This window comes from Mesitornis unicolor, unplaced genomic scaffold (genome assembly GCF_000695765.1).
Source record: "Mesitornis unicolor isolate BGI_N332 unplaced genomic scaffold, ASM69576v1 scaffold21062, whole genome shotgun sequence".
Taxonomy (NCBI): Eukaryota; Metazoa; Chordata; class Aves; order Mesitornithiformes; family Mesitornithidae; genus Mesitornis; species Mesitornis unicolor.
This window is the reverse complement of record NW_010167442.1, coordinates 5968-27846: the sequence shown is the minus strand read 5'-3', so window position 1 is coordinate 27846 and position 21879 is coordinate 5968. Positions and strand designations below refer to the sequence as shown.

At 43.9% G+C, this 21879-nt stretch overlaps 1 protein-coding gene across 1 annotated transcript in view; it reads left to right on the top strand.

Moving 5' to 3' along the window:
- CLMP (CXADR-like membrane protein) overlaps positions 1–21158 on the top strand; it is a 36580-nt gene extending 15422 nt beyond the window's left edge. Inside the window, 6 exon segments of the mRNA XM_010178704.1 lie at positions 15247–15404; positions 16074–16275; positions 17100–17267; positions 17623–17745; positions 19304–19445; positions 20864–21158. Coding sequence (XP_010177006.1) covers positions 15247–15404; positions 16074–16275; positions 17100–17267; positions 17623–17745; positions 19304–19445; positions 20864–21158 — 1088 coding nt within the window.
- Positions 21159–21879: the final 721 nt, after the last annotated feature.

The window sequence follows — 21879 nt, the reverse complement described above, 5'->3', positions numbered from 1 at the left end:
GGTTCAGGACAGAAGAAATGTGTAAGTAATTGCAATGAGGTGCTTTGTTTAGGAGCTCGTGCCTGGAGAGTCTTGCTTTGTCTGGGTCAGGGTAAAGGTCCCTGCAGTAAGCCCCTGGCACAAGGCTGCTTTTCAGCTTATTGAAACGATGCAGCCAAGCAGGGTTTAGCTCAAGGAAGGAATGTGAACTGTCTGAGACTGGGAGATGACTGTGGGCTATGCTTGCTGTCAGATACACACAGAGCTCTGTCAGAATATGCTGTCTGGCATCCTGGCACCTCTCCTGTTTTACCTGATTACCTTTTATAGTAAATATTTTTTTTATTAGCACCAGGTGTGAACACAGACACAAGGATGACATGATAGACACTTCACCCAGATCAAGAGGCAGGGCGCTGCGATTGATTCCCTAAAAAGAGGGAGAAAATTGAACTTATCAGATTGTGTAAATCCCACCCTCAGTTCTGAATGAGCCCTGGATCCTAACATCAACTGACAGCTGGTTCATGCTAAATCTCCCCCTTCCCGGATGGAGCCCAAGATCAGGACAGCCCCCGCTATCTTTAATAGACAACTCTTCTCAGAGGGCTCTGATCTAGAACTCGAGGAGCTTTAAGAGCTGGTGGCTAGAAGTTGAACCTTAACAAATGCAGGATAGAAGCTAAGATTCAAGACATTATCAGGGAGCTCAATGTGTCACTGAAGCAGTCTGTTGGTGGAAGAAGTAGGGCTATTTTTTTGGAAAGAGATGCCAATAGAACTGCAAGCTGTCAAATTGTGCAGACATCACGGTGAGGTGGTGTTCTGTGGTCTCTGCTGTACTGCAAAGTTGGGTGATCAACACTCATCTATTCTGGCTTTGAAAATCTATTAATGTTGCATTTCCTTCTTACAATTGTGTTACGGATTGAGGCTTAATTTGGTAACATTGATGGAACTATGCACTTAAAATCTCCCATTGAACCGTCATGAGCTTAAAATATGCATTCTGAAGTAAAAATGTAGTACTTCCACAGAGCTGCATAGTGCATTACCATTAAGTGAGGTGGCAAGTGCAAATGTGTGTCGACAAGTGTATACCAATAATGGCTGGACCACGTCAGTTCTTAGACTCTCAAAGTAGGTGTCTTTCTTCCTCTCCAGTTTCTTTGTTTTCTTAGTTTGTTAATATCTTTTCTTCTCCATCTAAGCTTCGTATGAGAATAGAGGCCTCACTTATCCCCAGTCTTGTAATTTATTCTAAAGATAAGTAAAAGGCCTCTTTTGTTGTTTCGAGAAACCGCGTGGGGTTTGAGGCTTTGTCAAACTCTCCAGCTATTTTGAAAAATGCTTAACAAACAGAAGCTCACGTATCAATTTTTCCTGTTTATACCCACAGGTTTTTTCCAGCCTGTATCAAGTCTTCAAAAACAATTTACTTTCCAGATATGCAGTAGCTATTCAAATGTTGCAAGCATCAAGAAGAGGGGGCTTAAATTGCTTTTCTGAGTAGCAGCAACAGGCAATTACTATGCATATATAGGTATAGAGTATGATCTGTCATTGTTCCCCTTTTTGTATAGGCTCTGTGCCGTTTCTTTTCCCGTCTGTCTGCTCATTCTCAGACTCTACCAGAGAGTGCATAAAACCAGAGTAATTTGCATCAAAGTACAGGTTTTAAAACTTGCAACACTTGAATGGCTTTGCAGTTATGTGAGGAGTTAACATCCCTGTTGGCTTGTAAAAGATCTTTAGCTGTCCAGTTTTTCCTCAGCCACTTAAGATTGTAAGTCTGAATCCCTCTTCTTTGAGTTTCATCACCAGTCCCAACTTGCCTATTGACTATTCTTTTATACATAAATTTTAAGATGCCCAGAATCATGACTGTCCTTGTTATTCTCTACTCTCAGCAGCATCTAAACAAAATATATCTTTGTCTAATATAATTAATATCAAGCTTCATGTCTAACAGACAACTTCAATTAGCCAAACTATGTAGTCAGAAGAAGAGGAGTAGAAGCAAATTTTGACTAAGTAGTAATTTGGCCCTAAACATGGAAGCCTCAAATGCTCTATTTCTCAGCTGCCTTGGCCTTTCAAATAGTCATATTCACCACATCAAGAGCCTTGCAATAGCAGGGAGGCACCAAGCTGCTGCTTGTTTGTCGCGTTTATTTTTGATTGTTTATTTATTTCATCTTAAAAGTTCTTTGGGGGAATCTCTTATCAGCTCTAAAATGTGGTTGCACTAGTAAATAAGAAGCAGTGACATTAAAAGTAATTGACATTAAAATGTTGTGACATTAAAATTAATCATGTTTGATGGATGTTAGAGACTGAATCCGCAAGGCTCCCGGGTTCATGTTTTAGCAAGTTTTGACATTCATTCTCCCCCTCGGTTCCTGTAGCGGTTACACAACTGCCTTCCCCACCCGCTGCTCCCGAAACCTTGTGCAGGGAGGGGACGTTGGTTCGGGTAGCAGAAGGGGTTTTCTTGGAATTCACTGCTTGGTAGCTCGGGGTAAAATAGCTCTTCTGTTCTCTGTCCAGTAAACCAGTGTCAGGTTCTCAAAGCAGCACTGGTGACACTGGTTTCCTAATTGGCAACATTAAGTTGAAAATGAAGAGGACCACTGGGATGTTTGTGACAAAGCTGATGGAGTTGTTCTGGGGTGTTGGTTCCCTGCTGTTCCAGGCAGAAGAAGCCTTGCAAGAAAACCTGGCTCTTGCAGTGTGAACAGGGATTTTTCTGTTGCCATTTTTAGTAATAATGGGAAAATATTTGGGTTTTGTAACAATCGTGCAAGGTTCAGAAGGCAACGCTGTCGGTTGCCAGTTCTGCTCATGTGGCACCAGCATGAAGTGTAAAAGAACTGACAGTGTTTGTCTTCGGGATCTGGAGTTTCTCAAAGAGCTGGAAGGGACTGTGGTATAACCTGACACCTGTATTTTACAGCCAAGTCCTTTAGCAGCAGCCAGGAACATGATGAGTGTTAGGAATGGCCGATGGCTGGTCGCTGTTCCCATGCTTCATTTGTGAAGCAAGGATCAGGTGAAACAATAGCAGCCTGCTCTTTTTCCTCTGGATGCCTGAAGCTTACCTAGAGACGTTCCCCGCAGGCAGGGTGCGAGAGGGAGACATGCAGCATTTCTTCTTTCCAGTATAACATTTTCCAACTTCCTTTTTTAGCAATGTGGAGCTTGAAGGGGCCTCAGAAAAATGAACCGATGCATTGGGCAAGAAGCCAGCTACCTCCTTGCAGCTTCAGCTCTGTGCTGGCTTCACTTTCTGTCCTATTTGGAAACTAGAAGTAATGAACTGACACGAGCTGACTCTTTTTTTTTTTTTCCTTTCCCACTGTGGTCTGTACAGGACGCCAGTCTTTGTGAAAGTCAGCACAGTGGGCTTATAGCCTTTTTCCATGGCCTTTTCTTGGCACTGAGCGGTCACTTGTGTGAGATTCAGTGTAGCTTCTATAAGAAGCAAAAAGGCTGTGCCATAAGTTAATTTAGCTTTAGTAAAGCTTGGCATGGTGAGCACTGAGAACTCCTACCTTCTGCAAACAGCCAGACAAGAGGTGTTTCCAGTGTGTAGTTTGATTTGGATGGACCTTGTGAATCTTATTCCCAACTCTGCCACTGATTCCTTGTGACCTTGGTCAGTCTTGTTTTGTCCCTAGTTATCCATGAGCAAATTGAGCTGTCAATATCTGCTGCAAAAAGCAGCTTGCAAACTGAAAACAATGATATTTAGGAGCTTCGCTGTGGGGCTGTGAAAAGAACACAGATATCTTAGGGTGGGAGCATCAGTGGGAGAGTCGTGATTATGTCCATGTAATTGTAAAATGTGCACAAGTCGCACTGTGGGGCACCAGTGGGGAAAGGTGATGTCAAGGATGTTTTTGCTTGTGCAATATGACACTGGTTATCTGTGGATGAAGTCCATAAGGCTTAAAAAAAATAAGGTTTTATAGACTTCATTGAATATAGTATTTCCTTTTCTTTACACCTTTCTATTTCTTGTTGGTGATAGATGGGCTCGAGTAGCCGCAATTTCTGGATGTGCAAGGTAAAGTACAAACACATTACAGCTGAGGTTTTTTGATGGCTCGTTTGCAGAAGGGCTGAAGACCTGAAGCTGTGCATGCCCTCAGTGAAGGGTATGAGGGTGAACAGCAGCTTGGGGAGGCAGAGAAAGACCGGAGTGCTCTGTTTAGACACAGTGCTTTTAGCTGGTCTTCCTTCTGACTGAAAACGCCTTTTTAAAGCAGGGGGAAGAGGCTATGTCAGCTCCTATTAAAGAAAACAGATTTTTCCTCCAGAAGCCACACCAGCAGTAAACCCATAAGTACTGCAGAGACTAGCCAAATATTTTGGAGTCTTTCTGTGGCAATTCTGGCTCAAGAACATAGGTAATTTTTGAAGACAAAATGAACCCATTGAAACATTGAACAGCAATAATAGAAGTAGTTGATTTCAACTTGCAGGAAAGCCTATTTTGTGGCTTTTGCAGAGAGGATACCTTTCTGCAGACCTGGATTTATACACATTTCCAGGGTCACCAATGGGATATGGAGAGAAAAACAGCAAACTGAAGTGTTTGAGCTCCCCAGTCCTTGCTTTAATTCCCCAAAACAGAGCATTGACAGACAAAGTACTGTGCAAATATGAATGTTTTACCTTAGCACATTTGCTTTGTGATCAAGAAACATTATCAGGTAATGTACCTGATCAGTAACAACAGCTTGGTTTTTTAATACCACGTGGAGAGAGATTTTTTGGAAAAGCTGATATTGCAGTGAAACTGGAGACAGCTGTGACCTGCTCACTGATACTGTCAGCAGTTTAAAAAAAAAAGGTTGAATTCATCAAATAAATTATGTGCTTAGTTATCCCCACAGACCACACATGCTAGGAGAGCTGGGGCTTGCTGTAAATGTGGCTGACAGATGGCTGCCAGCCATTACAAAGGGCTTAACCATGGCAGAGCCCACCGCCCTGACCCAGCAGCTGTATACACAGTTTGGGTCGTGGCTGCTGAAACCACCCTGGCCCTTAAGAGCTTCTCCATGGTGAAGACAGTGGGAGAGGAGCAGCATATGCTGCTTTTTTAATGGGCAGTCTGGAAGTTGCAGTGAAGCAGGAAGGCCTAAGGCTTAGGGAGTGTGACTTGAGTCTCTTGGGTCTCTCCTTGACCTGTTGTGAGACTTTGCGCTTGTCACAGAGTAGTATAAATCGGAAGGGATTTCTGGAGGTCCCTGGCTCAAAGCAGGGTCAGCTTACATCAGGCTGCTCAGGAGTTCAGCCAGTTCAGTTTTGAATAGCTCCAAGAGTGCTGATTCCACAATCTGAGCCCTTGTTTCAGTGGCTGACTGTTCTTATACGGCATTTTTTCCTAATATCTGATCAGAGTTCCCCTTTTTAAGAACTTGTCTGTTGTCTCTCATCCACTCACTGTGCACTTCTGAGGAGACTGGCTCTGATTTCTCTAATTTTGTTCCCTCTGTAAGCTTTACATATACATCCCTGAGGCGTGCAGGTTTTCTTACATAAATTGAAAAGGACAGAAGTGAGGTGCAGAGAAGCTGTAGCTTGTCCCGAAAACCTTACTTCTGCATCAGGGCTTGAGGTCTTTTTCTTGCTTGAGCTTTTTCATCAGAAAGCTTAGATGAGTTTTCAGGTCCCTTTCGACCCCTGCATTGTAAAGCAGCTCTGATGAAACTGAGATATCAGGAGTTTGCAGTAGGTGCTACAGATACAATTTGTTGTCCCCAGCAGCAGTTTTAGAAGTGGCTCTGACAGAAGATGTATCCACGTTTTGGTCACAATAGAATCCAAAATAGTTGTTCACAAGATAGGAATAATGTGGTATAGTCTGGTTTTGTTAAAAAGGCTGATCTTATCTCAAACACTTTATTTCTTCATCTTCTGCTTTATGATAAGTCAGAACTGTTGATAGAAACACTTCTTGATGTCGGGGAAATCAGTTGGTCGAGTTGTGGTAGGGACCTCAGTCTGAACGAGGACACAGAAAAAGTTCAGTGATGCTTCTAAGTTGGTCAGAGCTCTTAGATAAACTGAAAAAGAGGGTGGAAATTCAGAGTCCCAGTGGTGGAGCTGGTCATATGTGCTACCCATTCCTCGTAGGCTTACTTCTGTATACTTCACCTGACCTTTACAGTATGTTTCTTGAGAAGATGCCTGACCTTTTCACATCCAATTAGCAGATTTGTTCAGCTGTTGCCTGAATCCCATTTTTACCCTCTGCCCCCCTCCAAACCCTTCCTCCTGCTCAGCATCTTGGAAACATTGTGCTTGCTCACCAGAGCTCGATGATGTACGGTAGCTCTCAGACAGGGCTTTTTTGCTCTCGGAAGGCTGATACCCAATGCCTGTTTTTACAAAGGGCTCTGCCTCTCCAGTCTTACTTGGGGCATCCCTCACTTTAGGGAAGGGACATGTGCCAGAGGAGAACCAGATTGCTCTTTTGAGCAAAGGTCACAGGAATATTTGGCAGGCATGGTGCTTGCATGTTCTCATTCAGGGTTTCCCCTAGCAATGGCCCTAGGCTTCTGCAGATTTTAGTGCTTTGCAGAGCCCTTGGTATTTGCAAACATGCAAAATATATGTAACACACATTTCAGCTGCTGGCATCGGAGCCCTATGGTGAGCAGAGAAGAAAGTCTGCTTCCCTCCCAGTCTTGTTCCTATTGCAGAGGCAGTTGATGATATGACCATTAGAAATGAATTAGTTCAGTGTGGTTTAGCTCTGATAGATTGAGCTGTTTAATTCTGGAACAAACAGTATCCCTCCCTGCTGTCCCCCCTGCCAGCAGTTTGCAGTTGTATTTAGCTCAAGTAATACCAAAACTGTGTTTTAGTCTTTCCACCTGCATGTTTGAAAGCCTGTAAAACTGATTTTAAAAGTCAGTACTTTGAGCATGCTTCTATTCGAGGGATGTGAAATGGATCTGCTTTCTGGCGTAGTCCTTGTGCCTTTTCCAAGCATTTCACATGGTAACCTAACTCATGCTTTGAACTTTAAAAATAAGACTACGGTTTTGATAAATCTGCACCAAGATTAAAAAAAGAAACAGGTTTATAAGACAGCTGAAAACCAATAAACCATGTGCTTCTCCACTTGTTTTTAAAGGTTCCAAAACTTTCACAGAAGAAAAAAAGAGTAATTCTTCATTTTCTTATATTGTTAGGTTGCAGCCATGCTGCTGCACTTAACCAACGTGATTAATGTAACTTTATTGTGTAGTCATGTCCTTTTTTAGGGTTGTAGCCTGTTGTCAAGTGGAATGGATACAGAAGTCAGAATTTGGCCCTCAGCTCACCCTCTGCAGTCCTGCGGGTAGAGGAATCCTCTTCCTCAGACTCCACCGTCTCTGGCTTTTGTCAGTGCACAAGAACGCCTTAGGTTCAGCTGCGCTCCTGACAGTCACTGAAAACAAACATATATATGCAAGAATCTATCATACTTTGTATTTTGCGTTAAATAACATTGCTGTATTTCCTGAATCTGACTATTCAATCCTTTCCTGAACTTCAGAATCACTTGCAGCAGCTGTGCAGTGTTGCTGTCAGTTGAAATAGGAGTTGTGCTCCGCTCTGGAAAGCTGTCCCTCTGAAGGGAGAATGCTTTCCAAATTATGCCTGACTCTTCTACAGTCAATGCGAGTTCTCACGAGTGTAGTATTCAATCTGGTCTTTGGTTTGGAAATGTTACTAGGAAGAACCCTGGGATCCTTTGGAACACAGGGCCTCACCAAATACAAGACTTTCTTCAGTACAACGTGAACTAATACTCAGCGTGCAAAGACTTAGTGAATTGTCAGCTTTCTAAAATGCAGTTGGTGGGCATCTCTTCCAGCATTTACAGTTTGGTCTGCATTCCCTGGTAATCCCCACTTGCTCAATTTGTAGCTCTGATTCAGAAAGTGGGAATTACAGAGCTCCGCCTCTACTCATCTGAGACCTTAGAGTCCATGTCCAGATGCCGTAACTCCTGGTAACAGTGAGGGGAAAAAAATAGAGAGATAAAAGATATATTTGTTCTCAGAGTCTGCTCGCAGCTGGTATGCTGTTGTGCCAAACTCTAGGAAAGATGCAGGGAGGGAACTGAATCATAGTGATAAGATACTTAAGAACCGGATCCTCCTTTACTCTTCCTTCTGGTTCATAGTGAAGCTAGTGCAAGTATAAGGATTTAAAGAATTTACTGAACCCTCTGGTGGGTTCAGCAAATACAAAGTAATTGATGCGAGCTCCTATAGCATTGGTGAGAAATAGCAGCTGCAGACAGCTGGGTAGGCAGCATGTGTAGCATAACTTTTAGAGAGTTAAGCTGCTGTTGTTCCTGGTCCTGTGCTCAGACCTGCACCCTGTATTCATCCCAAAAGTGTTGCAGAGTTTAACGTATCTTTCACAAGACTTCTGGGGGTGATGGGGAGGAGCTGCTGCTGCTGTTCATTTTGTGCCCTAGGGTAGGCTGTAGCTAAGGATTTGAGATTGAGTGAATACGAGAATATGAAAAGTGACAGAGTGCTAATACATTAGGCATTCATTTTGTATCATATTAGTAGTGCTTGTAGTGGATAAGTGAGATGTCAGAGCATGTTATGTGCTATTACAAGTACGCAACTGAACGTCTCATTGAGGAAACGTGGACGTGCTGAACAGGGTCTGAAGTCTGCACCTTAAAACCACATCGAATTTCATTGAAAATATCTGTGAGAGGAAAGATGCAAGAAGTTTACTTGTGAGTACCTTCTGGGTTTCTGGATACCTTTTGTGGCAAGCTTAAAACAAGTTTAATTTCTATGATAAAAAGTAGCAGAAAAGCACGATCCATGCAGTGCTTTCTGATTAACATCTTACACTGATGCTGAGGGGAAAAAAGGAGAGGGAATCCTCACTACAAGAACCTTTATCAACCTCTCAAGTCTCTTCCTCTCTCCCTGAATTTCAGAGTTAGCTCAGCTGATGCAACCTACTCCTTGGATTTTGCAATCTCTGAAGATCTGACGGACAAATACTATTCTGAAAACAGTTTTGTTGCTGTCTCTTCTGGTTTGTATTCTGGATTCTGCTTGGTGTCTGCCGTGGGCAGATAACTTCATTCCTGTGCGCCTTCATTTTTATGTCTGAACTGACAGCAGCAATAGGATCACTGGAAGACTCAGGCCTGAGCATACTTTTCAGACAGAAGGCACCCTAGAAACTATTACCGAAACAATCTTCTCATACTTTCAAGCCTCATTTGCAACTAGGCAAAAGGAGTGAAATTTCTGATGTTTAGGGGTGGAATATGTCCTGTTCTCTTGCATTCCTCAGTACAAAGCTTTTAAAATACACAAAGCAGCCCAGAGATTCTTGCAGGGAAAGGGAATATCAGGCAGCCATAGGTGCCTCAGCCCCCAAGGAATCTGTGATATGTACTGACAAGCTCTCTGTACAGATCTAGTCCACGCAGCTTGAAATCACCAGCTGCATAACTGAAAGGCTTATCTGAGCTGTGTTACTGTAAACAGAAGACACCTGCACCATTTTACCAATAAAATTGCTTGGTCTAAAGGCGAAGGGACTTAACACATTCCCCTGTACAAACACTCTGTGAACCATTAAATAGGAAGATGCGGTTCTGATGCCTTGTTTTCTGTTCTTTGGTCTCCAGGGATGTAAACCCAGCATCCCCTACTTGTGCTTGATTTTAAAACGCAATGAGAAAAAGGACAGCCATGGTACGTACAGAGCTATTGGCTGCCTGCAAAAATCCTCAGGTAATGGAAAGCTTCAATGTTTTTCCAACATTCCAAAGTCTCTCCAGGTTTTGGATTCAATTCTGTGTTTTGGTGCTGAAGGTGAACTTTCTGTTGTCGTTTTTAGGGACAGAATTTTAACTCTTATTCTAGCAATGTATAGGTAAGATGGTTAGATTGCACGTGGCCGCTGGGAACTGCAGGATCAGTCTTTAATCCATCTCTAATCTTTAAGAAACCCTGAGTTTTCCCCAGGGAATGTTGCACCCTTGCTGCCGGGGCTGTTTCTGAGACCTAGACCTGCCCTGGGCGAACCATCACATTTGTGCCTAGGGGCAGTGTGAAGACACAGTGCATTTAAACGCATGTGTACTGCTACTCTGCTGGTAACAGCCATCCCTCAGATCCCGTCCCTGGCTCATCCAAGACTGCCCAGGGAAGGACTGGTGCCCAACTCCTGCCTGTGCTGCTGCATCTGGTGATATTTCTGTTGGCAGGAGCCTGTGTATCACCAGCTAAATTCTAGCCCCTTCCTGCACTCTTGCTTTAGTTATAAAAATATATATTAAAATATAAAAATTGGAGGCTTTACTTAGTGAAATGTTGCTTTTTCTGTTCTTCTTGGGCTTTCTTAGCTCCTCAGCAGTTTCAATTCCAACTGCTTCACGTCACCACTTGGAAACTCGACAGCGTGCAGGACTCTTCCCCCTTTGCTTTCTGTTTGAACAGCCTCCTCAAACCTCAGCCCCAAGCACATCTGGTTCCAGTTACAGAGAACCTCTGCAATGCTATGTGGCTATGGATGGGGATAGGCTGACCTCTTTATTTTAACACAGCGAGCCTGTTCCTGCGGGAGCTGACTGTTAGCTCACATTTTTCTTATTTGAGATGCTTTTGCTTCACAACCACATTCCTGAAATCAAAGGGAGGCGGAGGGGAGCAGGCTGCAGGCAGCATGCACTGGGGGCCAGGTCCTGGTCACTTGGAGCACTCGCGCTCTCGGGAGAAGGCAACCTTTGGCCTTTATGTCTCTGCCAGCCAAGCAATACAGAAAGCAGATGTCCCAGAGCACAGCCTCGGCTGAGTTTAATTATCCTTAGGAGACTTCAACCACCCCCGGCTTCTCCTCCGCTGTGCAAAGAATGCAAAATAGTGGTCTGTAAGAAGACACCATTTTCTATTTATTTTGGCCTAAAATGCTGTCAGGGTAACTAGCTGTTAGGGCTAGCATGGTCTGAGGGTGAGCAGGGAGCGTTGACCTTGTGGGTTCTCCTTACAGCTCCGGAACAAACTAACATAGCTACGCTCTGTCTTATTTACCCACAGCAGAAATGGGGGAAAAGTGTCAAAGGGGAGATAAAAGCCTTAATGTGCATGTGTCTGTCATTATTGAACAGTAATAGTGGGAGAAAAATGTTTGGTTTCTCAATAGAGAGCTTAATTTTAAAGCCTGATAAGCCTGAAATACTTAACTGTAGAACTAGTGTCTGTGGTGTCCAGCACTCGGCTGATCTCAGCTTCGAAGATGCTCAAGCATCTCTGAAAGTCTTAATCAAGATGTAATTCTTTGGCCATAAATGTAGTTGTCAGCCTCCTATTTAAACATATATAATTCTAAATCTGCTTATTGTAAAGTGCTCAGATTTTGCTCATTACCACTAGGCGATCTAGAACGTGATCTAGAATGTGTGATAAGGCCAAATACCCCATCCTGGTTTGCTTAGCGCTTGCTTGCATTGCACATGAGATGGTTCCTTTCCTCTACATCCATTGCAAAGGGGAGACTTTTCTGAAATTCAAACCCTCTTATTAACATACATTCAATTTCAGTAGTCCTTCAAGTGTTGAAATGGGTTCTGGGAAGTGCTTTAAGACTGAAATCTTTGCATGAGAAAAACGCAGGATATTGTTCACACTTTTTATTTTTCTTTACAATCTGTTACTGAGAGGGCTAAAAATCCCTTTGTGTGCCCTGGCCCGATCTGTGCCCTTCTGCTGGTAAATCTGTGCTTGTGCAGTTTGGGTACTGCCCGTTTTGGTGTGCTAGCTTTGGTATTGTTTTAAATATTTGCTGCTCTATAATTCTAGGATATGTAAAACATCAGTGAGGGATGAAAGACAATAATCTTTCTCCTTTGTGAGTTACTGTCCTCTGAACAATAGAGCAAACATTTAGACACGACAGTGCTCTCCTCCTCCCCAGATACAGAACATCGCATTGCCCTGTGGTGCGTCAGCGAGCCTGGCGCTGCACCCAGTGCTTTTTTTTCAGGCCCACGGCCAATGCTTTCAAAACGCTGCAGCCGCAAAAAGCGTTAGGGTTCCTGCTCTGCAGGAAAAACAAACCGATTCCCTCTGAAGTCATGGGACACGGGCTGAATAAAGCTGAAAGCAGCAATCCCCAGCTTGTGATAAAGAGCCTCACACAGGATGTGGAAAGGGAAGAGGTTTTGGGGGGTAAGAACTGCGGAGCCTACATAGATGTGGCATTACTGAGCGAGACTTTTGGATATCGCTTCTGGGAAAATCGTCTATTGTCTCCATCCATTGTGTGCTGGAGCCAGGTCCTCAGGCGCTGTCTGAGCAGGCTCTGCCCCCGTGTGGCTGCAAAGCTCTTCAAGCGGAAAAGGAGCCCCTGGTGCACCCCTCCAGGAGCGCAGAGGTGCACGCTGCTTTTGCAAACCAGCCACTGCGTGTCCTGGCCAGTACGTGGAGGTGTTTGCTGCTCTAAGGGCTTGTCCCTCACTCTCTTTTTAGTGCTTATTTAAATTAAACTTAAACTGAGGGGCGGGGAATTAATGGTAAAAGCATTATCAGCAAAATCTCATTTCTTTGACCTGTTCTTGCTAGGTCTCGTCTACACAAATACAAGAGAACTTCATAGGGTATTTCTTCTTTGTTGAGTAATAAAACACTTAACCTCGATGGGACTTGAAAATGTTCTCTACTTCCTTTTTCTTTCCGAGGCACATGCTGTAAATTCCAGCACACACCTAAAAGTGAATTTACATCACTGCTTGCTACAGTGAGACCCCATCCAAACTATTGTAAAGGCGTGAGACTGGAATGAAAAGAAAGTGAGGGTTTTGTCTAGAACACCTGCAAAACTTACACATTTCCTTGTTTGTGGGGATTATTAAAGAAGTAATAAGGGCTAAGAGGGCAAATCTGTGTTGTGTGGTTTTTTTTAAGACAGATGTGTTATGGGAAAGTAGGCAATGTGCATGACAATCTGGTTGTCAGTTCAATGGTGAACCAGCTCCAAATTATCTCCGATTGCATGACTGAAAAAACAAAGGGTGCTTTAGAAACCTGCAGTCACTGTCTCACTGGATGTCTCCCCGATCTTGCTCCATTTACATCCGCCTATAGGCACAGGGCCCTTTCTCAAATCCAGAGCATGTTCGCTGGGGGCAACAAGAACAGAGCAAAGCCTGAGCTCTCCTAAAAACAGTCTGTCCAAGCCAGAAAGAAATGAAAATGATGCTTGTTGTACTCTCCCGAAAGGTGACTTATAAATTCTGATCAAGGCTTTTAATATACAACTACATTTTAAAATGTAGAATACCCTATGAGTTGTGCAGAAAACCTCAGTGCTCCGCAGGACTTGAAAATGTTGTAAATGTTATCTGAATGCTCGCTATTGTGGTGCTTAAATTAAACTTATTGATCAGTCATCTAACGAGTGTCAGCGTGTTAATGAAGGCAGCCCGCAGCAATGTGGGCTGTAAGAGAAAGCAGGCGTTCATCTTAGGCAGAATGTATAATTGTATTTGGCAGATGGAGCTTTGAGACCAGTGAATCCAGTGATAAACTGGATTAGATTTCCCTTTTAAGAAAGCAGCTAATGTGGCTGAAAAGGAGCTTTCACTCTTATCGATTCCTGTGGACATCCACGCAGGGAAGGAAAGCTTAATACTCTACAAGACTTCACCTGTCTTAAAGTTCTGGATGTTTTATACATGTGCATGCACATCATAGATGGTGCCTTTTATAAAAGTGCTTGGCAAGTGTTGATTAAGTATCAGAAGCTAAGGAGCCAGCTGAGGGATGGTCATACTGCAACTCGGAGGCAGATCTGAGGATGGGATGGGGAACAGAATTAATGCTAAAAGGTAAAGGAAAGGGTTTGGTTTGGTTTGGTTTTCACTTAAAGGTAAAGGAAAAGTTAAAGTTCCACTATTTAAATACAAGCATAGGAATAAATTTAGCCGATGTAACTAGAGCTTCTTACACTCTTGCCAGTAATCTTGCTACGTAACCACAGGATCGTGTGTTCAGTACCACGTGTGACTTCCCAGCGCTGCCAGCTCTCACAGTTTCCATCAGGTTCACAGCAGTTGGTCCAAGGAGCAAGGTATTTCCTCTTGCCTCATTTCACAGGGAAAAATAAATGCTTATAGGCTTTCTTCTTGCTCAGCAAAACTTAAGAACAACTTAACTGCATTCTAAAGATCCATACACAAAAAGCAGGGAGCATTTATGCCCCAGAAATCCCCATGGAAACTTAGTTGGAACATTTTTTATTTGGCATCATAGGATAGCTGGGTGGTCCCTGACCTAAACACCTGTAATTATCCATACCTCTGATCTTTTGGGTCAGTTTCAATTGAGGTTGAACTCACTATGATGAGTCCATGTGATACCAAAAGTTGGATGGAGATGGGCAAAGCCAAGAATCCACCCCTGCTTTTGATCGGTTCTAGCAGGGATGCGGTATGGAAAGAAATGGCGTGTTTCAGGGGCTAAGGCAGCTCTGGCTGAACGTGGATTTATTTTCCGCGGTGCACCACCTCCTGGTCCAGGTTTGAGGGAGTTCCCTGCGTTTTGGGTGTTACTGGCCGACATTCGGAAGGCTCTGCTTCCCTCTAGTGATTCCGCTTGGCAATTTCATCTTTTTTTTTAAATAAAAGCAAGCCTGACAAACCCTTTTTGACAACTTATGATTTATTTTGGCGTTGCTATTCAAAGACACTTCACTTGCCTACTTGTACCGTGCCTTTCTTAAGGTTAACCCTCTTGTTCCCAGGTTGGTCTCTTATTTCCAGTGCTGAAATGCATCCAACAAACGTTATCCAGCATTAGGGAAGAGAGACTAAGCTTTGTCAGAATTATATAGGAATAGTGATGAGCTCTGAAGGTCTTCTGCATGGAAATATTGCTTATAAATTACCACAATAAAAGGTGAAGGCAAAACCAAGGAGGTTATCTGAAATTTTGAGTGCATAGAGGATGTGGGTGCAGCTTTAGTATTGACAGCTCTGGAGTGTGAAGCCATCTGTTCTTCATGCTTAAATATTAGTGTGAAACTAACTGCCTATGTATGTATAGATGTCTTCTTTCATCAGCTGCAATCTGTCCAGGAAGCCAAGCTGTTGGGTTTTCTTTGGTGCTATGAAGCAAATGCGGAAGCATCCAGGGAAACTTAAAGTAGCAGCACTTGTCAATGCAGAGATGCATCCTTAATCCTGGCCTCTGACCACCGGCTTCTGTCTTTCAGCTTCCTGCTCCGTTTGGCTGTCCAAGGCGCAGACTGAATTTAAGAGAGTGGCTGAAGAGAACGTCACTTTGCCCTGTCACCACCGCCTGGGCCTCCTGGAGCAAGGGAGCCTGGATATTGAGTGGCTGCTGCACATTTCCGAAACAGTACAAAAAGCGGTAGGTTCAGCCACGGTTAAGCATCTGCTGAGAAAATAGTCTTATTTCTATGCTGACAGCAGCAGCAGCCATTGATTTAAAGACACTTCCGTGGTGATCTTTGCAAGTTATTCTGGTGAAGTAAGCAGTGTTTAGAAAACACAGCTGATTTATACTTTGTAAATCTCTCTAAATAAAAGTTATTTGATATTCGTGCATGCTGCATTGGAACAGGTTGTGTTACAATTGAGTTTTCTTTAAACTGAGACTGTTATGTAGGCAGCCATCGCTGGATAAACTTCAGAATTGCCCTTCAGGTCTTCAAAAATGACTTTGGATTTTCTAGGCCTGGTTTTTGAAACCTTGGTTTTAGGAAAAAATGTAGTAGGTTAGTACTTATAAAGATCACATCTGCAATAACTTAAATTAGCTAGCTAAAACCAGCCAAAATTAAAGACCGCTTTTATATATTGTAGCATGAACTGACTCTATTTTGACGCTAGTATAAATGGTCTAGTATAAATCTCTAGCATGTATGATACAGTTTACGTATCAGTCTCAGATTTGACTTCCAGGTTTAATTTTCTACCCTGCCACAGGCCTCCTGTGTGACCCTTGGCAGGTCACAGAGCGTTAGTCTGTGAAAGGAAAATTACAGCTGGCTGCTTGGTGACTGTGTCTGCTCCCCAGGTGATCACTTACTCTGGAGGACGTGTTTACGATGACCTGAATGAGGAACAGAAAGGGCGCGTTTCCTTCACGTCCAACTTCCTTGCTGGAGATGCATCCTTACAAATCATATTCCTGCAGTCCAGCGACGCGGGGAAGTACATATGTAAGGTTAAAAATGCTGGGCAGTACGAATGGGCTCGCATCACCCTGAAGGTTGTAGGTAAGGTCATTTTATTCTTCCCAAGGAAAAAAAAAATCGCTAGACTCACTTCCTGGAGAGAGATTTATTTCAGCAGGGTATAAAGACATGTCATGATCAGGTTTCACTGTCCAACTCCATATCTGCCTTTGCATTTCTTGGCAAAGGACAGGACACAGAAAGAGCCTAAGGAACTGTTTTGAGGTAAGTATAACCACCTCCAAAATGATATGAATGGTTCTTTCCAAATTACCTCTATGATCTCATCACCCAAACTGGACTGATATTTTAGCTTAGCTGGCAATCGCCTTGTCCAGATCTCCTGCTGAGGACTCGGGCTGGGTTCATGTCCCACGACCCCAGACTGATCCAAGTCAGTGGAGGTGACAAATAAGGTGCTGGGATTAGCATTTCTCTGCCCTGATTTCAGTTTATCGGCTGGCTTTTTCACGTACACTGTCATCCTGCGGAAGAAGTGCCAGATGCTATGGGGAGAAGGAAGGAATGGAGAAGTAGGGAGAGGGAAAGGATGTTTTCTAAGTAGTACCAAGAAGAGAAAAGCAGTGATACAGCTCCACTGATACGAGTATCCATGAGGCAAACTGCCCCAGAGTATTACAATATATCATTTCTCTGTCTGAGCTAGCCAGCTCCACTTCTTAGACTATGAAGTTGCACGCAGTTGGAGCTCAGGTCCTCTAGCAAACATCTCTGGTGTAATTCCTTAATGCACTTCAGAGTAGGCAGCGCTTGAAAGCTGCTTAAATTACTTTTGCCAAATAAAGGCTTTTCCACTGAGAAAACAGTCTGCTGTATTTGCATGACCTGTCTTCTGCTTCTCCTAGAAAAACCTTCCAAGCCCAAATGCTGGCTAGAAGGGGAGCTGTCGGAAGGCAAGGAACTGTCCTTGCAGTGCCGTTCTGCTTCTGGCACTGCACCCATCTCCTACCGCTGGCAGCGCATAAACGAGGAAGACGAGAGGGCTGAACATCTCCCGCCTACATCGAGAGTCAGTAAGTCAGGTTGTTTCCTCTTAGAGATCTCTGCACTCAAGGCCAGATAACTGCTCACATGTACAGTCGTGTGCCTGCTTTTTGAATGGGGATCACTTGGTGGCAGTGACAGCAATGCTGTAACAGCACCTCTCGCTGCTGCAGCTGGATGTTGTGATGTGCTCCACCCTGAACAGGGAAGTGCACAGGGAGTTTGTTCAGTGGTTTTGCTGAAGGTTGACAAATTGTTTTGTGAGGCGTCATTGATCATGAACTGATTTGATCCGGAAGTTCAATTTGTACTGCAGTGTCCTACCTACTGTTAAGGTTTCTTAGTCTTCCTTGGTTAATCCCGGTGTTGTTTTTCCCGTTTCAGACATCTCTAATCCCGGGCAAGTCCTACTGAAGAATCTTACGCAGATGAGCACAGGGTTATACCAGTGCATCGCCACCAACGAGGCTGGACAAGAAAGCTGCGTCATTCAGGTGACAGTGCAGCGTAAGTATTGGCACATAAGTCGTATTTGCACCTCTCTATGAGCAGTGCTTCTTCACAGACTGTGCCACACCTTAGCACTTTCACACTTGGATCACACGAAGTAGTTCTTATTTATTGCAGTCTTCTGCATAGCCTAAAGAGGTAAATACATCATTTGGGCTCAGATGATCTGTTAGAAATGTTGATTTTGAGAACGACTAATGAAATACGAGGGGGGAAAAAAAGGGTGAGTTAGAGGTTGCAGAGTCTTTAGCTTTTGAGGTACTTCTGGCTGGAGCGGTGACATTCAAGCATAAAATCTCCATGGGGATGCCCCATCATTCCAATTCCACATGACTTATCTGTTGCACTTCAGCCAGTGAACTACCCAAAGGCAGCTGGAAAGGCTGCATTACATGAAGTAATGTGCAGAATGAAAAGCAACTTTTCACACAGTTTGGTTTTAATCCAGATGTAATAAATTCTGTCCTGAACACAGGTTAAAATCCATGTCCTACCTGATTAACCCCATCGAGGGTGTGTGCTTGTTTAGGTATCTGTGTCTTTGCTTAGGCACGCAAGGAAAAGGGCTGCATTTAGCACCAGCACCGAGGGCAAATCCAAACAATACCGGTTAGGAGGCTTTTACGTGCAGCTCCCAAGGGAGATCAGCAGGAGGATGGCTGGATCTGCTGCGATAAAAGGCTGTTAATAGCGAGGTCTCTTCTGTGGAGATTCCACAGCTTTGGAATTTCTCTGCCCAGCCAGACCTGAAATAACTGGAATATGGAAATGTAGCAAGGAAAACCTGTTTGCCTCAGGCATCTAAAGTAAAAGCAGCTTTTATGCCAATTGAACTGAATTGGTTTAAAACCTTGCTTTGGTTTGTTAAACCCTCCATAGGGACGAGCTTAAAGGAAGCAATTTTCAGCCAAATCCAATCTAACAACTCTTATAAAAAGAAGTTGTCATAAAGTATCAACTAAGAGCCCATGTACTCTAAGAAGCGTTCTCTCATTAACTTTATTATTTTGGATGAAAAATGCTTTGCACCTGGACAGTACGGTCTTCCTTTCCTCCCTCCTCTCCACTCCCCTCAGGCCAATTTTTTTCCCCAGTTGAATAATTCATTCTGCAGGCGGATTGTAACAATTTCAGGGGGAGTTGAAGGGGTGAAAAAAAATCGCATGGGGAAACACTCATAGTCCAAACACTCCTCTGTCTCTGGGAAGCTGGTATTTTGTTTCACATGTGAGCTGTCCTGTCTCTGTACTTTCTGTGGTTCTCTGCTCTTATGAGAGGGTTTTTCCTCCTCGTTTCAATTCTGACCCACAGTTGAAGGCAAAGCACTTGTGATCCCACCCTTCCAGAGATGAATACTTTCCTCACTGTTAGAAAGGTTTAGAAACAATGCCTGAAGGTAAACTGGTTCAGCTTCTGCGTGGAGACACGCCTAAATAAGTAGACTAATGCCTTCTGTGCTGATTTTTACCCAGTGCTGTAAGTTGTAGTGTGGAGCAGAATCTCGCCATGTTACCATAGTGAGAGTTTACCAACACATTTGTTTTCTGGACAACAGACGCACAAAATATTGGCATGATTGCTGGAGCGGTTTGCGGCGTGGTAGTGGGACTATCCCTGCTTTTCCTGGTGGTGAGGCTGACGATAAGGAGGAAAGAAAAGAAGAGATATGAGGAAGAGGAGGCACCAAACGAAATCAGGTAACGCCTTTTTATTTAATCCCCCACCTCCCACCCTTCCTTCTTTCAGTTTCACACATCTTTCCACTACAGTTTTAAGTAATCTGGGTGTGAGTGTCCTTAAAGGTTTTTCTAAAGATATTTCTAAAAATATCAGTGCCAAATTTCTTGTGAATACTTTCCAGAAAATTAGATAGATTAAAATGTCTTCCTCCTGCACCTCCCCGACAGATTAGCATAAAACTCAACAAAATATTCCCTCTCACACTTGCAGTTTCAGCAGTTTAAAGCATGTGCATAATCCTCTCCAGTATTAAATTCAAGCTACTTGTCCGTTGTGATTCTGAGAGGTTTTTTGAGGTTTGTTGGGTTTTGGTGGTGCTTTTTCCTTTACAATCGCAGTTTCTGTTGGGAATGCTGCGAGGCAGGCAGGTTCTCAGGCTTTCTTGAGTCTTCTGAACAACTGCGCTTCTGGATTTAGCTCGGGATGAAAACGCCCTGAGCTGCTGTGTGCAGTTGAGCAGCCCTGCCCCGAGCGGGTGTACCAAGACTGCTGACGGGTGTTCGTGAACTCATCTGTTGCGTGCACGTGAGGCCTGCCACGTAACTCCCATAAGCAGAGATTGGCCTCCAGCCAGTCGAGCCCAAACTTCTCAGGAAGGAAAGCGCTGGGAAAAGATATTTCCAGGAATGAGTTTTAGCTGCTCCTGCCCTTGAAGAAACCCCTTGCCTTGTTCCACCCTTATGTCTATTTGTAAAACACCGCCTGCCCTCATACGACACCTCCGTATCACTGGGCATCTCCATAATCCATTCAGCAGCTGATTACTCTGCCTGATGGTCAAGTTGCCAGCAGAAAGGTAATCCCTGCTGATTTCTTCCCTTCCCTTTTTCCTGTTCTCTTTGCTTTCAAATCTTGCATGTCTTTTTATTTTTGGTTTGAGCTTCAACCTCTTGTATCACCTTTTCTCTCATGGCTGTTACCTCTTCTGTCTCTCTCTGGGCCCAGTTCTTGCACTTCTTTCACCACCCAATCTCTTTTTTTAAAACTAGAAGAACTGGTCCCAGCTAGCCCTGTCTAGGTCACTTGTCACTATGGGTAAGGATTACAGAGCAGACAGCTCTGTCTGAACTGTTTGCACTGACACTTGGCATTGGTTCCGCAGACCTCAAAGCCGCACACAAAGAGCCCATCGTGTGCAGTATGAATTCTAAATCCATTTGACCGGTGGCTCCGCTGAGCAATAGAGAGTTCAGTCCACAAAGCTGCATAGCACAGAATTCAGAAAACTCTGTACCTTGCTCAAACTGCTGGATAAATACGCCTCGGTGATTTGCAGCTTCAGTGTGTAACTACTTATTGCAGCAGCAATTCAGTCTGGCAAATTGTGTGTTTCTGGTCTGGTGGTATTTGAGCCCTGTCCTCTGTTTGATTGCAGAGAAGATGCAGAGGCACCCAAGGCCCATCTCGTCAAGCCCAGCTCCTCTTCCTCTGGTTCCAGGAGCTCACGCTCAGGTTCCTCCTCGACCAGGTCGACAGCCAACAGTGCCTCTCGCAGCCAACGGACTTTGTCAACCGAAGCTACTCCCCATCTCACCCCTCCCCAGTACAGCCAGAGGGAGATGGAAGGAAAAGAAATGGAGCCAAAGAAAGTCGACTACGCGAACCTGATGAAGATGGGAGCCACGCTGGTCATGGTGCCTGCCCAGAGCCGAGCGTTTCAGACCGTGTGACTGCTCACCAGCTGTCTGCAGACTCCTGCTGTCCAGAAGCACTTCACACACCACCAGCCACATAGGAACTGTTAGATTAGCTAGTTATCTTCCAGGTCAGCTTAATTTTCATCACTTGTGATTATTCACGCCACAAGAAGCCCTCCCGCTCGACTCTTTCTTACATCTTCCAGCACTGAGGTTCTGATACGGAATATTTAGGTTTTTTTAAAGAAAGATACATTTGAGGGAAAAGGGAGCCTTCTTTTTAAATGATCTTTTTTTTGGAAATGGCACACTGAGCATTTTAAAACTACCACAGCTAAGTGCTGTGCGAATGAAATGAAGCCAAACCTCAGGATTTTTTAAAAGGGATCAACAGAGACATAAAGACACATAATATTCCAGAGAGGTTTCGTGGGGAGGGAAAAGTCTCTTGGACGTGTTTTGGAGAACTTTCTCAAAGATGCATTGTCTTAACTGAAGGTTTTGAGGCAGACTCGCTGCTGGTGTTCAGCCCCAAAGGGAACTGAGGTTCACGTTCTCTGCATTCGCTCTTCTAGTGAGGTACTTTTGGAGGCTGTAACCAAAGTGGAAATGAAAGGATGACTCAAAAAGGTCAAGAGATGCAGTATTAAGGCATGTGTCTGAACTAACCCCTGCACTAAAGAGAAAGGACCCTTTACGTCAAGGAAACAGAGGTGCTTTAATTGCCCAAATAAACTTAATGATGCGCCCACAG